Source organism: Neopelma chrysocephalum, unplaced genomic scaffold (assembly GCF_003984885.1).
Source record: "Neopelma chrysocephalum unplaced genomic scaffold, ASM398488v2 Primary Assembly neopelma1_73b, whole genome shotgun sequence".
Taxonomy (NCBI): Eukaryota; Metazoa; Chordata; class Aves; order Passeriformes; family Pipridae; genus Neopelma; species Neopelma chrysocephalum.
In genome coordinates this window covers 2979115-2995498 of record NW_020897734.1, presented here as the reverse complement: position 1 = coordinate 2995498, position 16384 = coordinate 2979115, and the positions used below count along the sequence as shown (strand labels likewise).

The 16384-nt window shown below is 37.3% G+C and overlaps 1 protein-coding gene across 1 annotated transcript in view; it reads right to left on the bottom strand.

Moving 5' to 3' along the window:
- Positions 1 to 954: 954 nt before the first annotated feature.
- Positions 955 to 16384, bottom strand: part of STK26 (serine/threonine kinase 26) — a 29824-nt gene continuing 14394 nt past the window's right edge. The window contains exons 3-12 of the mRNA XM_027687136.1: positions 15418 to 15648; positions 10093 to 10149; positions 8324 to 8432; positions 8074 to 8231; positions 5602 to 5787; positions 4817 to 4965; positions 4061 to 4154; positions 3517 to 3579; positions 3290 to 3426; positions 955 to 2894 (exon numbers count right to left, since the gene is read on the bottom strand). Of these exons, the coding sequence (XP_027542937.1) occupies positions 2870 to 2894; positions 3290 to 3426; positions 3517 to 3579; positions 4061 to 4154; positions 4817 to 4965; positions 5602 to 5787; positions 8074 to 8231; positions 8324 to 8432; positions 10093 to 10149; positions 15418 to 15648 (1209 nt within the window). The 3' untranslated portion in view covers positions 955 to 2869. The remainder of the gene's footprint in view (positions 2895 to 3289; positions 3427 to 3516; positions 3580 to 4060; positions 4155 to 4816; positions 4966 to 5601; positions 5788 to 8073; positions 8232 to 8323; positions 8433 to 10092; positions 10150 to 15417; positions 15649 to 16384) is intronic.

Here is a 16384-nt window from a genome sequence, read left to right as displayed (position 1 = left end):
AGAACACTGCTGCTTAAGTTACACAGTTCATCAATAACTAACACATGTGGGAAAAAGACAGCTTCTCTGGAACCAGCAATACAGACATCCATTCTTAGGAGTTAATTATAATCTTAAGATGCACAGAGACTTCAGGAGCAGAAATGCCATATGCAGCACAATAAAAAACCTTCTTGAATGGTCTGTGCTCTGAGAGAACAAGGCTGTATTATACACGTGGCTGGGTTTCTCCCCACGCTGTCCCATGAGGTAGGTATACATCCCACCCACTTCTCAGGAAAAGAAGAGGCACCACAGTTCAGCAACTTGTTACAGTCATATTATACATAGGTCAGGTTCCAATTTCCCATGTCATTCGCTAACCCCACCTACCCAAAGCTGTTCATAGAGTTGCATAGATTAAAGATCCGGTGTCAACAGGGCCGAGCCATCAGTTACAAAATTCGGCAAGAATTCCCATCACCTCTCCCCTCGGACTCCCACATAAAAAGAACACCTTAAGGGAAGTGACATGGAAGTAAAAACGTTTTTAATCATGAAAAATCTGTATGGAGCTCCTTAAAATGGGATTTGGGATGAGGCTGGCGAAGTGAAAGCCGAGGGGTCTGTGGCACAGGCCTTTGTGTCCCTTCGCTCCCCAGCGCCGAGGTCGAACGCAGTCAGAGCGTTCTGACACCGCTCCCGTGTCGTCACTGCCACACATCTGAGTCACAGATCCTGGAGTCTCCTCTCTAGGAATGGAATCCCACTGAACCCTGGGTTCACTCCTGTGGTGCAGCAGCTGGCAGGTATCCTCTGGACAAGAACAGCGTGGGGGGAAGCCACACAGAGCACCCCCACAACACCACGCAAGGATCACCTTTCCTGAACTAGAACACAGGTCTGTAAGAGCCACGTCCACACCTCTGCACAGCTGCTAAAATCCAGAATAAAACGCACAACACAACAAGCTCATCAAAGTTTACAGAACTTAAATATTTATTTTTAAACCATTTAAAACCCCCCAAAACATTGAAATAAGCTTCATCTATAAACAGATTTACAAGACTAACAACTACAGAAGCTAGAGAAGCACTACAATTTGTTTCTGTGATGCAGTTATTTTGTAAAGCTTCAGATCAACTGTATTTACAACTTTTGCTGCTTTTACATTTATAAAAATATTTATTTAATCCATAACATTATTGTTTTCAAAAACTATTTCCAGACTTTTTTCTCAGATATAAATTCTAATTGAATTTCAGTTATATAGCAGATGAAAGTTTTAAACAGAAACATTTCTTTTAAAATTAAAACAAGGAGTTAAAAGTAATTTTTTTACAGTGTAGGCACCATTGAAAATAATTGTCCTTGGCATATCTAACCACCATCTCTCACGAGTGTCCTTTATATAAAAATGATGTAATGGCAACATTTGACTGAAAATGCAGTATTTACTTGCACACCATTACTTTTTCAATATTTGGCAGATATATTTCAGATTCTTTAAAATTACTTTTGTGCAAAAACAAAATGTGCAGGTCTGAACCATAAAATAAACACACCCAGCCTTTATCAAAAATAAATTTACACCAACAGTTCCACAGCTAAGTACTGAAAAACAATCCCAGTTCAAAACTTCAGCATAATATACATACTGGGTTGAAAAAGGGAAAAAAAAAACCAACAAAAAAAAAAAACAACAGAAGAGATTACCCATCTAGCAGTACCATAAATATATAACTGAAAGCAACTTTATAGTCTTACCTACTTTTTATGAAAAAAAAAATCACTCCGTACTGCACAGTACTACCTTTTTGTGAAAGAATATCTATAACTCAGTTATTTGCATATTAACTGGTAAATACATATTTAAAATACACTTTCAGAAAATTATAAACAAATTATGTTGATGTACTGTATTTAATGTATTTAAGAACAAAAAAAAAGTGTATAAATATCTTACAGGAGAAACAACACCACCACACAGAACGCTGGTGTTACACTGATACCTGCGTGTGAGGTATGTAACATGCGACGCTCGGCTTCTCTGGCTCCCTTCCACCCAGGCATGTGTACTCAGAGGAAAAAAATTAAATTAAGTTAAACTGGACTTCAGGTTTTGTCCATTATTGCCAAAAGCCCCACCCCCTCAACTGTATTGCTCTAAATTTTCCTACCATGATGATATAAGACTGAATTACTACTTCAAAACCTGTTCTAAAAGGTAATACACATACTGTACATCAGGACAGACCTGTTGCTACATATCACCTGCAAACTATTGACATATTGCTCTCAAATATATTTAATCATAGAGCTGCCTAAAATACTGTACCAATTCAGAATTAAAATAGATACTGTTGCAGGTTTGTTTTTCAGGGCACGATAACTATATGCTGGTTGAAGCAGGTGCTACAGCAATACCCTTGCCACTACATTACATGTTTTGAATACGCTTGTGAAAAAGCTATTTTCTCTGAAGCTTGTTAGTGATTTACAAAAGTTTAACTCATGAATATAAAAGACCTGTACAACCCCCATGTACAGGAACAAAACAGCATCAAAACATACTGTACTTGCACATTCTATTAACTAAAGTAATGGTAATTTCTAAAAGCAAAACTGCACCTCAACATTTATCAGATTAAACAGGTGAAACTACAATATTAAAAGTTGTTCTTTACAAAATAATTTCCTGAAAATATAAAACCATGTGCACTGCCACAAAATAGTTGAGTAGGTTCTTTCAAATCCTCAATCACCATCAATATGTTGCAAAGATCCAAAAGGCACAAGGAGCTCATGAGCTAAGCACTGCCAAGCTTGAAGTAGTTTTGGTGGGTTTCACTGGGTCCATATGAAACAGCAGTCAATTGTGTGAAGTTTCTTAGGATGAGTCATTAACAGAAAATCTACAGATAAAAAATGCAAGTAAAATTTTTTTAATTGTATTGTTTCAGCTAGGCAAACAGCACATAATTATTTTTGCATCATTAAACTAGTACATGTCTTCATCTAACCAGTTCAGAGGAAAAAAAACACCAGAAGCAACATTCTCAAGAAAATATTCCTAAAAAAGGTAAGACAAAGATTCTCTGTCTCCCTTACTGGCTGTAAATCTGCTTACAACAAAACTGCAGCCTAAATTAAAGGAAGTAAGAAAGAAAAAGTGAAGTTCCATCACTAGAAGACTAGACATAGTAATTGTTACTATTAGTTTTAGTCTCAAAAGGAAGTGTTAGCTAAAACTACCAAAGATAAAAGCACTGGTCATAGCAGATCTTTCCCTTATGACTAAACTACTTACTTCTGAAATTTCTCCATAAGCTTCTTCACCATCTTATCTGTGATCCCTGGACACGTTGCTTCTGCCATATTGATGCTTTTCTCAAGTTCCTCAATTGCTTTCTTTCTGTTAGCATTATTTGTGTCCTGCTGCTTGAGCTGAGGAGCAAACCAAACCAGAAAAAACTTATTAAAGTTATCAGACATGTGGCTAATGCTTTCAAAGAAATTTTTTAAGCCAAAACTTACCTCAGCGAACACAGGGGTGATTATCATAGTTAAACAACTCAGGGTTTTAACAAGATCCTGATCCTAGAAGTTAACAAATAAGAATTACATTAGCATATTCCCATGCAACATACACACTGCCTTTGACACAGTATGTGTGATTTTGGAAGTTCAGTTAAATTTTAAAAAGTGCTTAAAGTATGTTACAAAAACAACAAAGGCACAGTACATCAACAAAGCATACGGGATGTTGAAATAGATGCCTGATGACACACCTCAAACAATGTCATAGAGGGTCAGGAAAACAGTTCAGTTTTCCCTCCCTAATATTGTAAGTCTTTAAAATTCCCATCTCTATGAACAGATACCAATCAAGTAAATCTGCATTATGCTCTGCACTTGGGCCTGACACAGGCATAGGAAATATTGCCAACAAGCATCGTCTCTTGAACTACAAAAAACCAGTCAGTTCCTATGAAAAATGAATATACTAAGTTTTATCACCATCCTCCTTAAACTGGCTTCAGAAGCAGCAGTTAGAAAGAACCCTTCAGACTGTACATACCGTCCCATTCTGCAGCTTCTTTGCATCCGGCTTCTTCCGAACTGTAGTAAAGCTCCACTCAGGGTGAGAGTTATTTTCTTTGTTACTGGACTCCCTGAAGAAAAAGGACACGATGTACATAACACTAGTCACAACATAACACCAAGCAAACACAGGTAACCCAAATACATAACAAATCTATACAGATTAGTTCCATGTTCCTTAGAATAAGAAGCAAAACATGGATTTAAACATTAATTGAACTTTAAAAGAGGCTGGATAAATTGAAATGTGATCAAAGCAAGGAGAAGATGTTATCTACCCACAAAGCTTACCTTCCCCCATGGCATCCCATTTAAAACAGTTATCTGATATCCAGAAAAGCAAGAGACTTACAGAAAGCATGTTGTTCCACTGGCATTGTGCAAACTTCTTCATGCACCTCAACCTTGCTCTGTAATATCCCTAATTGTGATTCACTGGTTTTGGTACAATCACTAGCCTCAGACTAGGAAATACATAGCACTTAAACAGAACTGTGAGTTCAGAGAGAGAAAGTTTAGAGAGATAATGAGCACGCAGCTTGACTTATGCATTAGTCTTTAGGCTCATACAGGGGGTTTCTTGAAAGAAGCCAAGGAAAAACAAATGGAACAAAGACAGGTGTACAGAAATGGAGTTAGTTACACAGAGAAGCTGCAGCAAACTTACTTTAGTAACATTATCTAAATAAATTTAAAAAAAACCCAAAAGAGACTAAACTGAAAATAAACTTACGAATCTGAACCATCGGAATCACTTTCATCACTACTATGTCCCTCTGCTTTCCACCTCTTAAACCTATCAATCAGTTCTGTCAGATAGGAAGTCTTCTTGGCATTTTTCATAATGAACTTGTGCTTCAGAAGTTCTTTTGCAGTGGGGCGCTGTAAGAAACACTTTAAATATTTAATGTTATGCTAACATTTCATGATTTTAAATGCTAATAGGGGAGATTTAATAAGACAACGGACTTCTAGAGCTAACTTTTATAGCATCAGGAAATTAGTGAAACAGGAAGTCAAGAAAAGCCAGTAATCCACATTTACGAGCACTCTAAAAATACGATCAAGTCACCCACAAGACTACACAGCTTATCCTTCTACGTTAAAAGGTCACACCCAGGAAAATGACTAATCAAAATTCTCCAATGCAACATTTCCTTGTAAGCTGAATTCAGACAGCAAAAGTTGTGCTGGAGAAAAGCATCTAAGATGATTCTCTCCTCTGTTAAAGCTTCTCTTCTGACATTATCCTAGGTTTCAGTGCATTTGAGGAATCTGTCTCTGCCACTGTAATTTCTTTCTGCATTCTCCCTCCTCCTTTGAGTATTTTAAACAAAAGAGACTAGGATGGACACAGAGCTATTAAAAAGCACCACTGGCATTTACAGTGGAAAGTACTGTCTCTAAAATTATTTCAATCAACGACGATGCCCAACACCATCAAAACACTTTGCAAGCACGAGAGAGTAGAAAACAAACCCAAAACAGCTGTATACACACACACATAGATCTACTCACAAATGTTGGGTCCTTATTCAGACATGCATCAATGAATTCTTTAAAAGGTTTGCTGAATTCCCCTAATAAAGTCGGAGGATTGTTTTTCGGAATGAGAAACAGAACTCTCATTGGATGCATATCAGAGTTGGGAGGCTCCCCCTTGGCCAGTTCAATTGCTGTGATTCCCAATGACCAGATGTCAGCCTGAAAAAAGGGAAAAGGACATTTAGTACAAAATTAAGGGCCAATATGACTAAGTATTTAATAACTGAAATCTTCACATATACTGCATTTATATAATAGAACTTATTTTGCTCTAAATAGATAGTGCAAATATTCCTTTCTAATACTTTGGGAATACTTGATTCCCAAAGACCTGGCTGACTTAATCAGTCTTTAATGACAAACATCTACATCATCACTCTTGTTGCAGTCATTGTTCTAACACTGTCTGCAAGTTAAATGGGCACTTAAATTCACATGCATTTGGAAAAAGCTTCAGAAACATTAATCTTCCTTTGACTTTTTTCTGTATGTTAACTACAAACTGAAACGAATTTCCAGTGTCTAATTCAGAGTTTGTTTAGGTACCAAAACTGCATGGTGATGTCACTTTTTAAACTGAAGATGCACTGAGGTATCCAACTTTGTTTGACAGCTCACCGTAAGGGAACAAGGCAGAAACCTGAATCAACTGCAGCAGGTGATCACTTAACTTCTCCCCTAACAGACTGCTTGATGAATTTAGCTGGAGAATTATTGACTAGTTAGACTTTAAACACCAAGTTCACAGTGTAAATTTCTGAAGAATAATGAAGTACTATTTATTTTAGCTAAAAGTAAACATTACAAACAAATTCTGTATTTGTATCAAATAGCTGTACTTCTTATCAAATAATTAAACTAGCTCATAGTTTATTACTGAAATAACATAACCATAACCAACAACTGTAATTGGAGCAAAACATTTTTACAAGAGATGGGGCTTGTAAATCTCTGGCACTACAAAAATTATATTCATTTCTGTTTTGTTTTCCACCATTTTGGAGCAGGGAGAGAAGAAAGGCTAAAATTCAGTCCAGATATCAAAACACTCATTGGTATTAGTCCAGAAATTGAAGTGTATCCTGTCCAAACCCTTCATCTGTCCTACCAAAGGCTTGTATCCTCTGTGCTTTCCCACCAGACTTTTGGCATGGCAAGAAAAGGGGGAGGACACTGCTCTTGCAACATACTGAAGAGATATGGAAGGCAAAAGATTAGGTTGCTGGGAAAACATAAATGAAGGGGTGGTAAAGCTGATCTATGCACAGGGCAAGCAGAAGAGGAATTATTCCAATTTTGACTGGCCAAACACACACTTTTACAGCAGGGGAGAGTGTTTTTCCAAAACGCCCTAGGGAGCACAGTACAGTTGCACCACTGAAACCCTTAACAGGAGAACTACAACTCTCTTATCAGCAAGAACCCTTGTGGCAAGTACACAAATTCCTTCAAGTCTGAATGATCCTGGGAAAGTCTCCTGCAGTGTGAATATTTTCAGGACACCTCAGATAGTCAACAGTCTTTTCTTTATGTGCACATCACAAGTACAGTTTTATGTTTACTGTTTGAGAAAAAAAACAGCATGAAAATGTTACTTTGCACATCCCAGGATTATTAGATTTCTTGCTCCTATTTAAGGTTGTATCTACAGAATGGGAAGTCCAATGCCAGCACTAAAACATGCTGCCATTTCCCTAACCATGCACTCCAGGTCATCTTGTGGGTTTACACACAGGAGAAGAGGGGACTGTCCCCTCCTTATTGTCATTTCTAGCAACAGTTCTCAACCCTCAGAAACATAAGAGTAGCTCTGTTTTTCTACTGCTAGTTCACATAGGGAAACTCTCCTTTGCAATTAGTCATCCATCAACAGCTCCCATGACAAAGAAATGCACAAGGTGACATAATGGTACCGCAGCTACCAGGTCACTTTTTACCTTTCTCACATCAGTGACCTGTGCTAAAATTTTCCACACTACACAGATCCTCAGAAATACCATTAAAGAAATTATATCCAGAGCTGTGTATAAAAATCTGAGAAGAGAGTAAAATTTTAGCCACCATCCCGGCTTTAAATAAACCACCAAGTTTTGGTGGTATTCTACTCTGTGAGTACTTTATTACTGTGTGATTTAAATGAGAAACATTGAATTGAAACCAAACCAACCACCCCCCAACACTGAAAGCATAGTGGGAGTTGCTCTGAAAGAGACATGACAGCATCAGTTTACTTGGTGACTTTGCATATGTCCTGCAGGGGAGGACAATGACATGTAATTACTGTATAAAAACAATTTAATCCTACTATTAACTTCAGTATTTGAAACCCTGTAATTTGAAATCTATTTTTTTTCTCCACACTGATAGAGCTAAAAGCAAAAAAATCAAAGTAGATGCTGTTGGATCATCAGATACAAAGAAAAGGTGTTCCACTCTCATACTTACTTTTGAATCATATGCTGACTGCTGAATAACTTCAGGAGCCATCCAAAATGGGGTTCCAACAAAGGTGTTCCTCTTAATTTGTGTGTCTGTCAGCTGCCCAGCAACTCCAAAATCAGCAAGCTTAACATCGCCTTGTTCTGATAACAAGACATTGGCAGCTGCCAAGGAGAAATAACATAATATCTAAATTAGAATACTGCTCTTACAGTTATTAAAGCCTTTAAAAAGTAACATTTGAAATATTACACACCTTTTATATCCCTGTGAATTTTCTTCTCTGAGTGTAGGTAGTCGAGACCTTTCAAGATCTCCTTTAGCATGGTAGCAATCTGAAACTCATCAAAAGGGCCAGCACGCAGCTTTAGAGAAAAGACACAGTAAAATAATTTTAGTCTTTTATCTAATTTTTGCCTTGTTATTGGTTAAATTAAATCTTGATCTTAAAAGATATTTTAAAAATAGAGAACTAACAGAATTCATGAAATATGCCATTACTTATGTCAACATTCTAGTAGAATGGAATGATCACTCAAATGATCACCTTCAAAATATCCCGTTGATAGGTAATAGATTGAAAATGCTGTTCCTCCTCTAACATACACTGTCTGTGCTCCCCTCAGAATGCAAAGCACACGAAAAGCAAGAACTAAATTTCCACAGTTATATCTCCCTACAGACAACCAACACACCAGTCTGAATTTTGCAATTTAGATTAAGTAAATTAAGTAACCCAGCTTATTTCAAAACAGATTAATCTATTATTGACTATGGGTTTTAAATTTAATGATTCAGTTTTTACTTGTTCCAGCATTTTTGATTCCAAGCTTGCTTTTGCATCAAGAACATAACGTGCTACTATAAAGCTCCTAGTATTGAGTAAGGGTAAACTTTGCACATTAGAAAGCTATGTGAGTAAAACAGAAGAAATTAAGGTGGGTGGTTCTGCTAATAAAAAATACCAACAACACAGCAATGAAACAGTGAACACCATGAAATTATGGTAAGGCAAAGTGAGGCAAAACAAATTTTATTCTTCTAAAGGTTCAGTGATTCAACTGTCACTAGTAAAAACTATTCCACTCTTTCTGACACTCCACAGAAAATTATCAATTACTCAGAAGTGTCAGAGTATCTCACAGCCCCTTTCTCAAAAAGATCAGGTTCCAGAGCTACAAACTACCCCATGCTACACATAATTACTATGCTTTTGCATCCCTGTAGCTGAGTTGATGTAATTCCATAAGGAAGTTTAAACAGATTGGTGAAGTCAAGCACATACTTCAAAACTCTCACAGAGAGGACCCCTGTTAGTAAATACATAATTATCACCATCCTGTAATAGTGAAGACATGATATTTTCCCTTCAGAATCACACAAAGAAAGACTGAGCTATATTATCTTACAGGAAAAGGGTGGGTCTGCAGCGTTAAAGCCGAGGCAGAGCTGTACTGAAACTAAGGGGAAACCACAGCCACACACGGTGGACTGTGCTCGTGCACTCTCCAAGCTACACCCTCCATGAATGCCACACTATCTGAAGTAAAAGGCACTTTCATGCTTAACCAAAAATACCTGAAAATGGAAAACCCAACACCTTTTAACCAGTTAAAATTAACTGTATCCATGGACACAAGCTGCATTCATTCCTGAGACCCAAACCTAAATAAAACAGTTTTTACTTAAGTGTTATGAATTCTACTGGGAGGAGGTGAGAGGGGATGGACAGAGGATCCCAAAGCCACAAACCCACCACATACAGCAAAAAGGGTACTTCTCATACTAGAAAAACATTGCCTTACATTTGACTGAGAACAAACGGGTTCTTCCTAAAGCTTAGAGACAAGGAGTAAAATTAAAAAATTAACATGAATTCAACGTAACAGAACTACTTCTGGAGCATTACAATGTAGCACTGATATAACAGCAGCTGCCTCCAGGTACATGATTTTTATAAAGTGGCTATAAGAGCAGAATGAAATAAAGTTCACTGGTACTTATAATGCATAATCATATACTCACAAGATCCAGAGCTGACCCTCCACCCAAGTACTCCATTATTATCCATAGTTTTGTGCCCTGTAAAGGAAGGCATGAGTTGTTAGAAGTCCAAGGCTGCCATAAAAAAATTATATTTATTTCAATAGACTACCAGCACACTGTTAAAAGGCAAATGCAGAGTCCCATTAAGCACCAAGTTACATGTAATTACTTCTTGTAGAATGATCACAGAGCTCCTGTGAAGTCTAAAACATTAATTTGTAAGCTTGACTTCTGTGTTTAAAAAAGCAATGAAAAACCCCATCAACACTAATCTGCTAACTAGTATCTAAAAATGATTTCACATAAAGGAATGGAACTTAGAGGAAAAAGTGCTTAGGTAGTGGTTTAAGTTTAAACTCAGTGTTTTAATGTAAGGTTGTGATTCTTAAAAAAGGCTGTCTTTGCATTAGAATTATCAATTCCAGTCATTTGTGATACAGAAACATTACAATTTCAATGGGAAAGTTTATTTTAATACTACCACATGTCTCATCTGAGGAAAATACTCAAAACTTAAGGTTACTTTTGAGCAGGAGTGTGAGTATGAACCTGTTTAAAGGCAACAGAAATTTAAAGCCTAATGGAGGCAGCTGGAAGGTGCCTTCACTTTCTCTGTGGAGATGTCTCAACCACTAGAACTGGCAAATTCTTCTAACACTGATTTCTAGATGCTGACTTTGCCCTTGGCACGTTGCTGAGAAAGGTGACTTGGTTCCTATGAACAAAACTGGAAAGATTTGGTAGCAGATCTACAGACTGTGTGTTTCAAAACTGAGAGAATCTGCTACTTGTCAGTCCCCTCACATTTCAGACAAAACTCAAATATGAATCTATGGGCTACTACTCCCAGAAATTCTGTTAATAAATACATTTATTTAAAATAAAAACTAGTTATTAAAAATACTCAACTGAACCAGAGCTGGTGAAGTACCATGTACACTGTGTAAGTCTCTGGCAAATATTTACTAGTGCTAGTTCCTTATAACAGAGCACAAACCCAGGGCAGGAAAACTCTTTAAAGCCTCTTGCATTCTCCATCGTATGTTTTCCCACCCTATGGCTTGTCCAGGGATGGAAATGTAAAGAAAACTCAACGAGCAAATAAAGGTGCAGTTTCTGAAAGCACCACATCCAATTATCTTAACAAAGTGTGCTCTATTAGATCTATACTGAATTTAAAAAACACACCATTTATGAGAGTCTATTCCAATATTATGATCTCAGCAGGGAAGGGCTGGCTAATTTTAGCAGTTTTTATAAAGCCCGACTTTGTCAGCTCAGAAGACCTGCAAGGAACTCCTGTTCAAGGCAAACATTGTGGTTACCAGACATGTTTGGAGGATTTGACTATTACTTGAAAACAGTACAAGGTGAAAATGAGTAAGTCCTGTGTTTCTCAAATAACGTCTCAAAGAAATTGCTACTATCCACTGTAACCGGGTGTGGATATTTTCTAGCCAGGCATGAACAACCTTTTTCCTAGCTATTTTTGGTCAGTCAAGTATAAATAGACAATATAGAACAACCAGTATCTTTAGATTGTCTCAAAGTTCTGCTGCACAAAGTGCTATACAATTCTGATGGAATTCTCTGGATGCTACTTTAGGATTTTTCCATATTCAAATCTGAAAGGCTGAGAATAACTTCAGGTTTGTTTTAATTGCAAAAGAAAAGAGCAAGCCCAGTTGGCTGTAATAGTTACAAGGATAGATACTGAAAACCTAGGTCTAAGTGGCACAAATAAGGAAAACAATCATGAAATTTCAGTCACCAAGACAAGATCTACCTCTATGGGACTAAATGGAAAGTACAGCTGAAGCATTTCATCAAGCTTCACAAATTTGTGCAACCAGAATATGCCAGTACTAGGGTAACTTTTAATACCTTTAATCTTTTTCTTGCCTGAACTGGTAGGGTAGTAATACATTCTGACAAGCCATTAGGCTTGAGGAAAACACCCGTTTTAGCTACCTAACCTAACTTACCCTGCTGCACTCCCCTGCATTATCACTTCCACGGGTACCTAATGTTTTATTTATTGAGATGTGATGTTAATTGCAATCAAAGTGCAATACGACTTGAGGAGACAAATTTAGATCCTGAGCTTCCACAAATATGAACATCTACAGACACCTACATCAGGATTTATCTTACAGCCACAAAAGTTGCATTAATACAGCTGTAAGCTTGTACAATTTCCCATACCTTTGTGAACAATGATATAAAGGTAAAACATTTTACTATTGTACAGAAATGTGTTTACTAAGGTGCATTCTTTGACTATATAGGTGCTTGCACATCACCTACCAGTATGTTTAGAAAACACTATTGATCTTGCCAGATACCCAATGAAAATTTAGGAAAAAAAATTACTACTACCTAGGCTTTAAAGTTAATTCAATGGGAAACTCCCATTTGAACTTCAAAATTTGAGATGTACAGGTACCCCAAGTTAAAATGACGTGCCACAAAAACTGAAAACTGTCATCAACTTTAACCCAAGAACCACAGGAAGCAGATCCTGCCATCTTGTACCAATGATAAGGTTTTTACAGACTAAAACACCTGATAACTGATAAATAACATTGCACTCCTATGAAAACTATTAAGGGACTGTCCACATTTTTAAAATCACATTTCCAAGTCAGATGTAGCTAATGAGCAGCTAGGCTGCAGAATATACAAGTAACTTACATGGCAAGAGCTGAGCTGACTAAGTAACAAATTAGTAAGTCAAGTATTTGAAATAAAGAACCTCTTCCCTTCTGCCTTTCAGTAGCAGGGGCATCTGGAAGAGCCTGAATGCAGCTGACAAGCCCTGGGCTCCCTGGGACTGGGCCACTCCATCCCCACAAGGCTGCCTTTGCACCCTAAAGTACAAGGAAACTGTCAAGCTGCAGAGTGTGTAGAACTGACTGTACAAAAATAAAATCTCTCATCTGAAATGCTTGCAATTGGAACTCCCTCACTATTAACATCTCTTCTTTTGTGTTTTAGTCAGAAACAACTTGTAACTATCAAATATGTGATCTTGCCAAAGGGAAAACTCAAACTAACTACAAACTAGTCTTGATGACAAGAATGATCTGCTTACTCAAAATTGATTAAAAAACCAGAATAAGTTACAACAGAAAATGTTCATTAAAAGTTCAATTGAATGAACTGAGGCACACATGAAAAACCTGAAGCCAATGCATGGTCTCAGATGTAGTTTCTTTGAAGTAAAACCTATCAAATTTAAAGATTTAAACCAGATCTAGATTACAGAACTAAGAAATACCAGTAACTGTTGCAGGTAACCTGAATGCCTTTGCACTGAGGGTTTGCTTTGGTATTTAGTAACCAAAAGTCCACAAACACCTCCCCAAGCACCATGCACAGAAACTTTTCTTCCCCAAAAACATTACAAGTGTGAAAAGTAAACAAGAGATCAGCATTAATCTTTCAGAATTTATCCATTTAGAACAGAAACAGAAAGAACTCACACACTGGTGAGGAGAGTACTGCAGCATTAAGATGATCTAATATTTGAAAGGAGCTCTTAAAAAATAAAAACCACTAACCAGAAGTTGATAGTTGTAAAGCACTGATAGAATAACTATACTATACTTTCCATACCCCCAAATCTTCGTTCGCGAAGCCTAGCCATGACACTTTCCATACCTGTACTGCTACAAATAATAAAAAGACTATTTTCTTTCCCTATTCAATACATAATTTAGAAAGCTTTTTCTACCCACCACCTCACACAAAACAAAGCACGAACAAAACAAACGCCCACCAAACCAAGGTTTAATTTCCCCATTTACTGCTGCTGAATTCACTGTTTAATTTCAAAATTTCACAGAATGCTTTTTCAAGAAAATACACTTCCAAGCAAAAACAATTTCCAAGATTTACTTTGACCTGTTTGTACCTCAGGGTAAACAACTGGGCTTTTACAAGACAAAGCTGATGGATATTCAGGGGGATAATATTTAAGACTTTGCTCATCACAGAAAATAAAGGATTGTAAATAGACTGATCGTGTCTGGATCTGCAGTACCATTTGTGCACAGCTCCAGAGGAACATTGTTAGCTGAATTCAAAGTTATCTTGAGAAGAACAGTCTTGTTCTAACATATTGTGAGTCAGGAAAGTAAATTCCACTATTTCTTGGAGCTTTACTACTTAGTAACAAACAAAACAAAAATCCCACTGATTGAGCCCAGTAAAGAGAAGCAAAGATGGGACATGAGTGACAATTTGTATGTTTACTTGGGTATAAAGAACACATAGTAAATACAATGCCACTATAGCTGTCTTATATACTTTGGCAATTTAAACAGGAAAAAAACCAAATCTACAAAGAACACAACTAAATAAGTTCTGCAAATACTTTTATGTATCACTGAAAGATACAGCACAAGTGTGACATAGGGAACGTTTATCAGAGATCTGTCTTTAGAACATCAAAAAACCCACTACACCTTAATAAGCCAGAAATCCTGAGGGGGACACCAAACAACAAAACTACTCAAAGCCCCCAGAATCAATCAAAAAAATCCCCCAAACTGAAGCAAACAAACAAAAAAATAAACAAACAAACCCAACAAGATCCCAAATGCAAGCAAATAACCCCCCAGACATTTAATATAGTTCTAACTATGATTAAGACTTTAGCTTTTATTAAATAGTTTCAGGTTTTTTTAAAATCATCTAAAACATGTCTGCAGTGCAAAACATTTAAGTGTTATTTAAAGTGATTGTACCTGGACAGTTTTGCAAGTTGAAAAGTCTTACTCAACAGTTTGGATCTCTGCAGGTTTTCATTTTTGTTTGTTTGTTTTTAAATTATGCCTTAGATAATATTTTCACACAGGGGTTACATAACTCTGCTGATGTCAGTTTTACTTTGTCTCAGGCCTACTAAGCTGCATAATTACCAACACATCTCTACACGGTGCAGGGTTTCTTTCCATATCAGGAATGGTTTTATGAAGGTATTTTTTTCTTGCCCAGAAAGGCCACAAAATTGTGCTAGGGATTGTGGAGGGAGGAGAGAAAACTGAGGTCCAAAAGCAGCGGCAATGGCAAAAGGAATCCTTTATCAACTCTGATCATTCCCTATTCCCCAGTAATTTTGTGCAAATCCCACCTCAAAGAGCAAGCAGCAAGAAGAGGAAAATTAAGTTAAAAGCTCTGTTCAAAGAAAAATAAAAACCTACTAAAAAAAATTGTCATGTTGGCATGATAACTATCCTCAAGTTTAGATGATTTTCTTAGCAGCATTCTAGCAAATCTTTGTGCAATACTATACATTACCTTTAAATATGATCCATAGTATTTTGTTACATAAGGACTATCACACTGACTTAAAACAGTTATCTCTTGCTGTATATCTTCTATTTCATCTTCTGCTTCCTCAAGGTCTATGATTTTTATAGCAACCACTTGCTGTGTCCGATTATCAATTCCTTTAAAGACCTCACCAAAGGAGCCTTTCCCAATGCGTTCCAGTTTTGTGAATAGTTCTTCTGGGTCTGCTCTATGGTTCTACAAAAAGAAAAAAAAGAAGGTCAAAAAAAAAGATGCACAAGTTACTTAATTTACTTCCAAGTTATTAACCCTCATTACTTCCCAAGAAACACATCATCCAGATTTATCATCACCAGAAGGGTCGCATCAGATAAATTTATTACCTGCACACTAACTTCTAATTCAGCTATTAGTTACAGAACATGCATTATGCAACTCTGTCAAAGGTAAATGAGCCTCACCAGAGAGGGAGTCGGGTACAAACCTCATTTCACTTCCTCACATAACAACCCTTTAAAACGAAAGAATGGAGCTGTTCTTAATACTAATCCTGTCTGTGCAGTAGACTGGGGAATGCAATTACTGGCACAGGGGCACCAACATCATCACCCAGGCAGAAAAGGTTGGGCTTCCCACCCGGCCAACAGCCCAGGGCAGACACAGCTCCTGACACAGCTCCCTGCCCCGTAACAAGGGGACATGGGCTCAAGCTCTGCCAGGGGAGGTTTAGGTTAGATGTTAGGAAGAAATTCTTTACAGAGAGGGTTATCAGGCATTGGAACGGCCTACCCAGAGAGGTGGTGGATTCACCATCCCTGGAGGTTTTTAAAAAGAGATTGGACGTGGCCCTTAGTGCCATGATATAGTAACTGGAGTTGGATCAGGGGTTGGACTTGATGATCTTGGAGGTCTTTTCCAACCCAACCTATTCTATGATTCTATGAACACAGCGAGGGGTGGTTGGGAGAAGAAG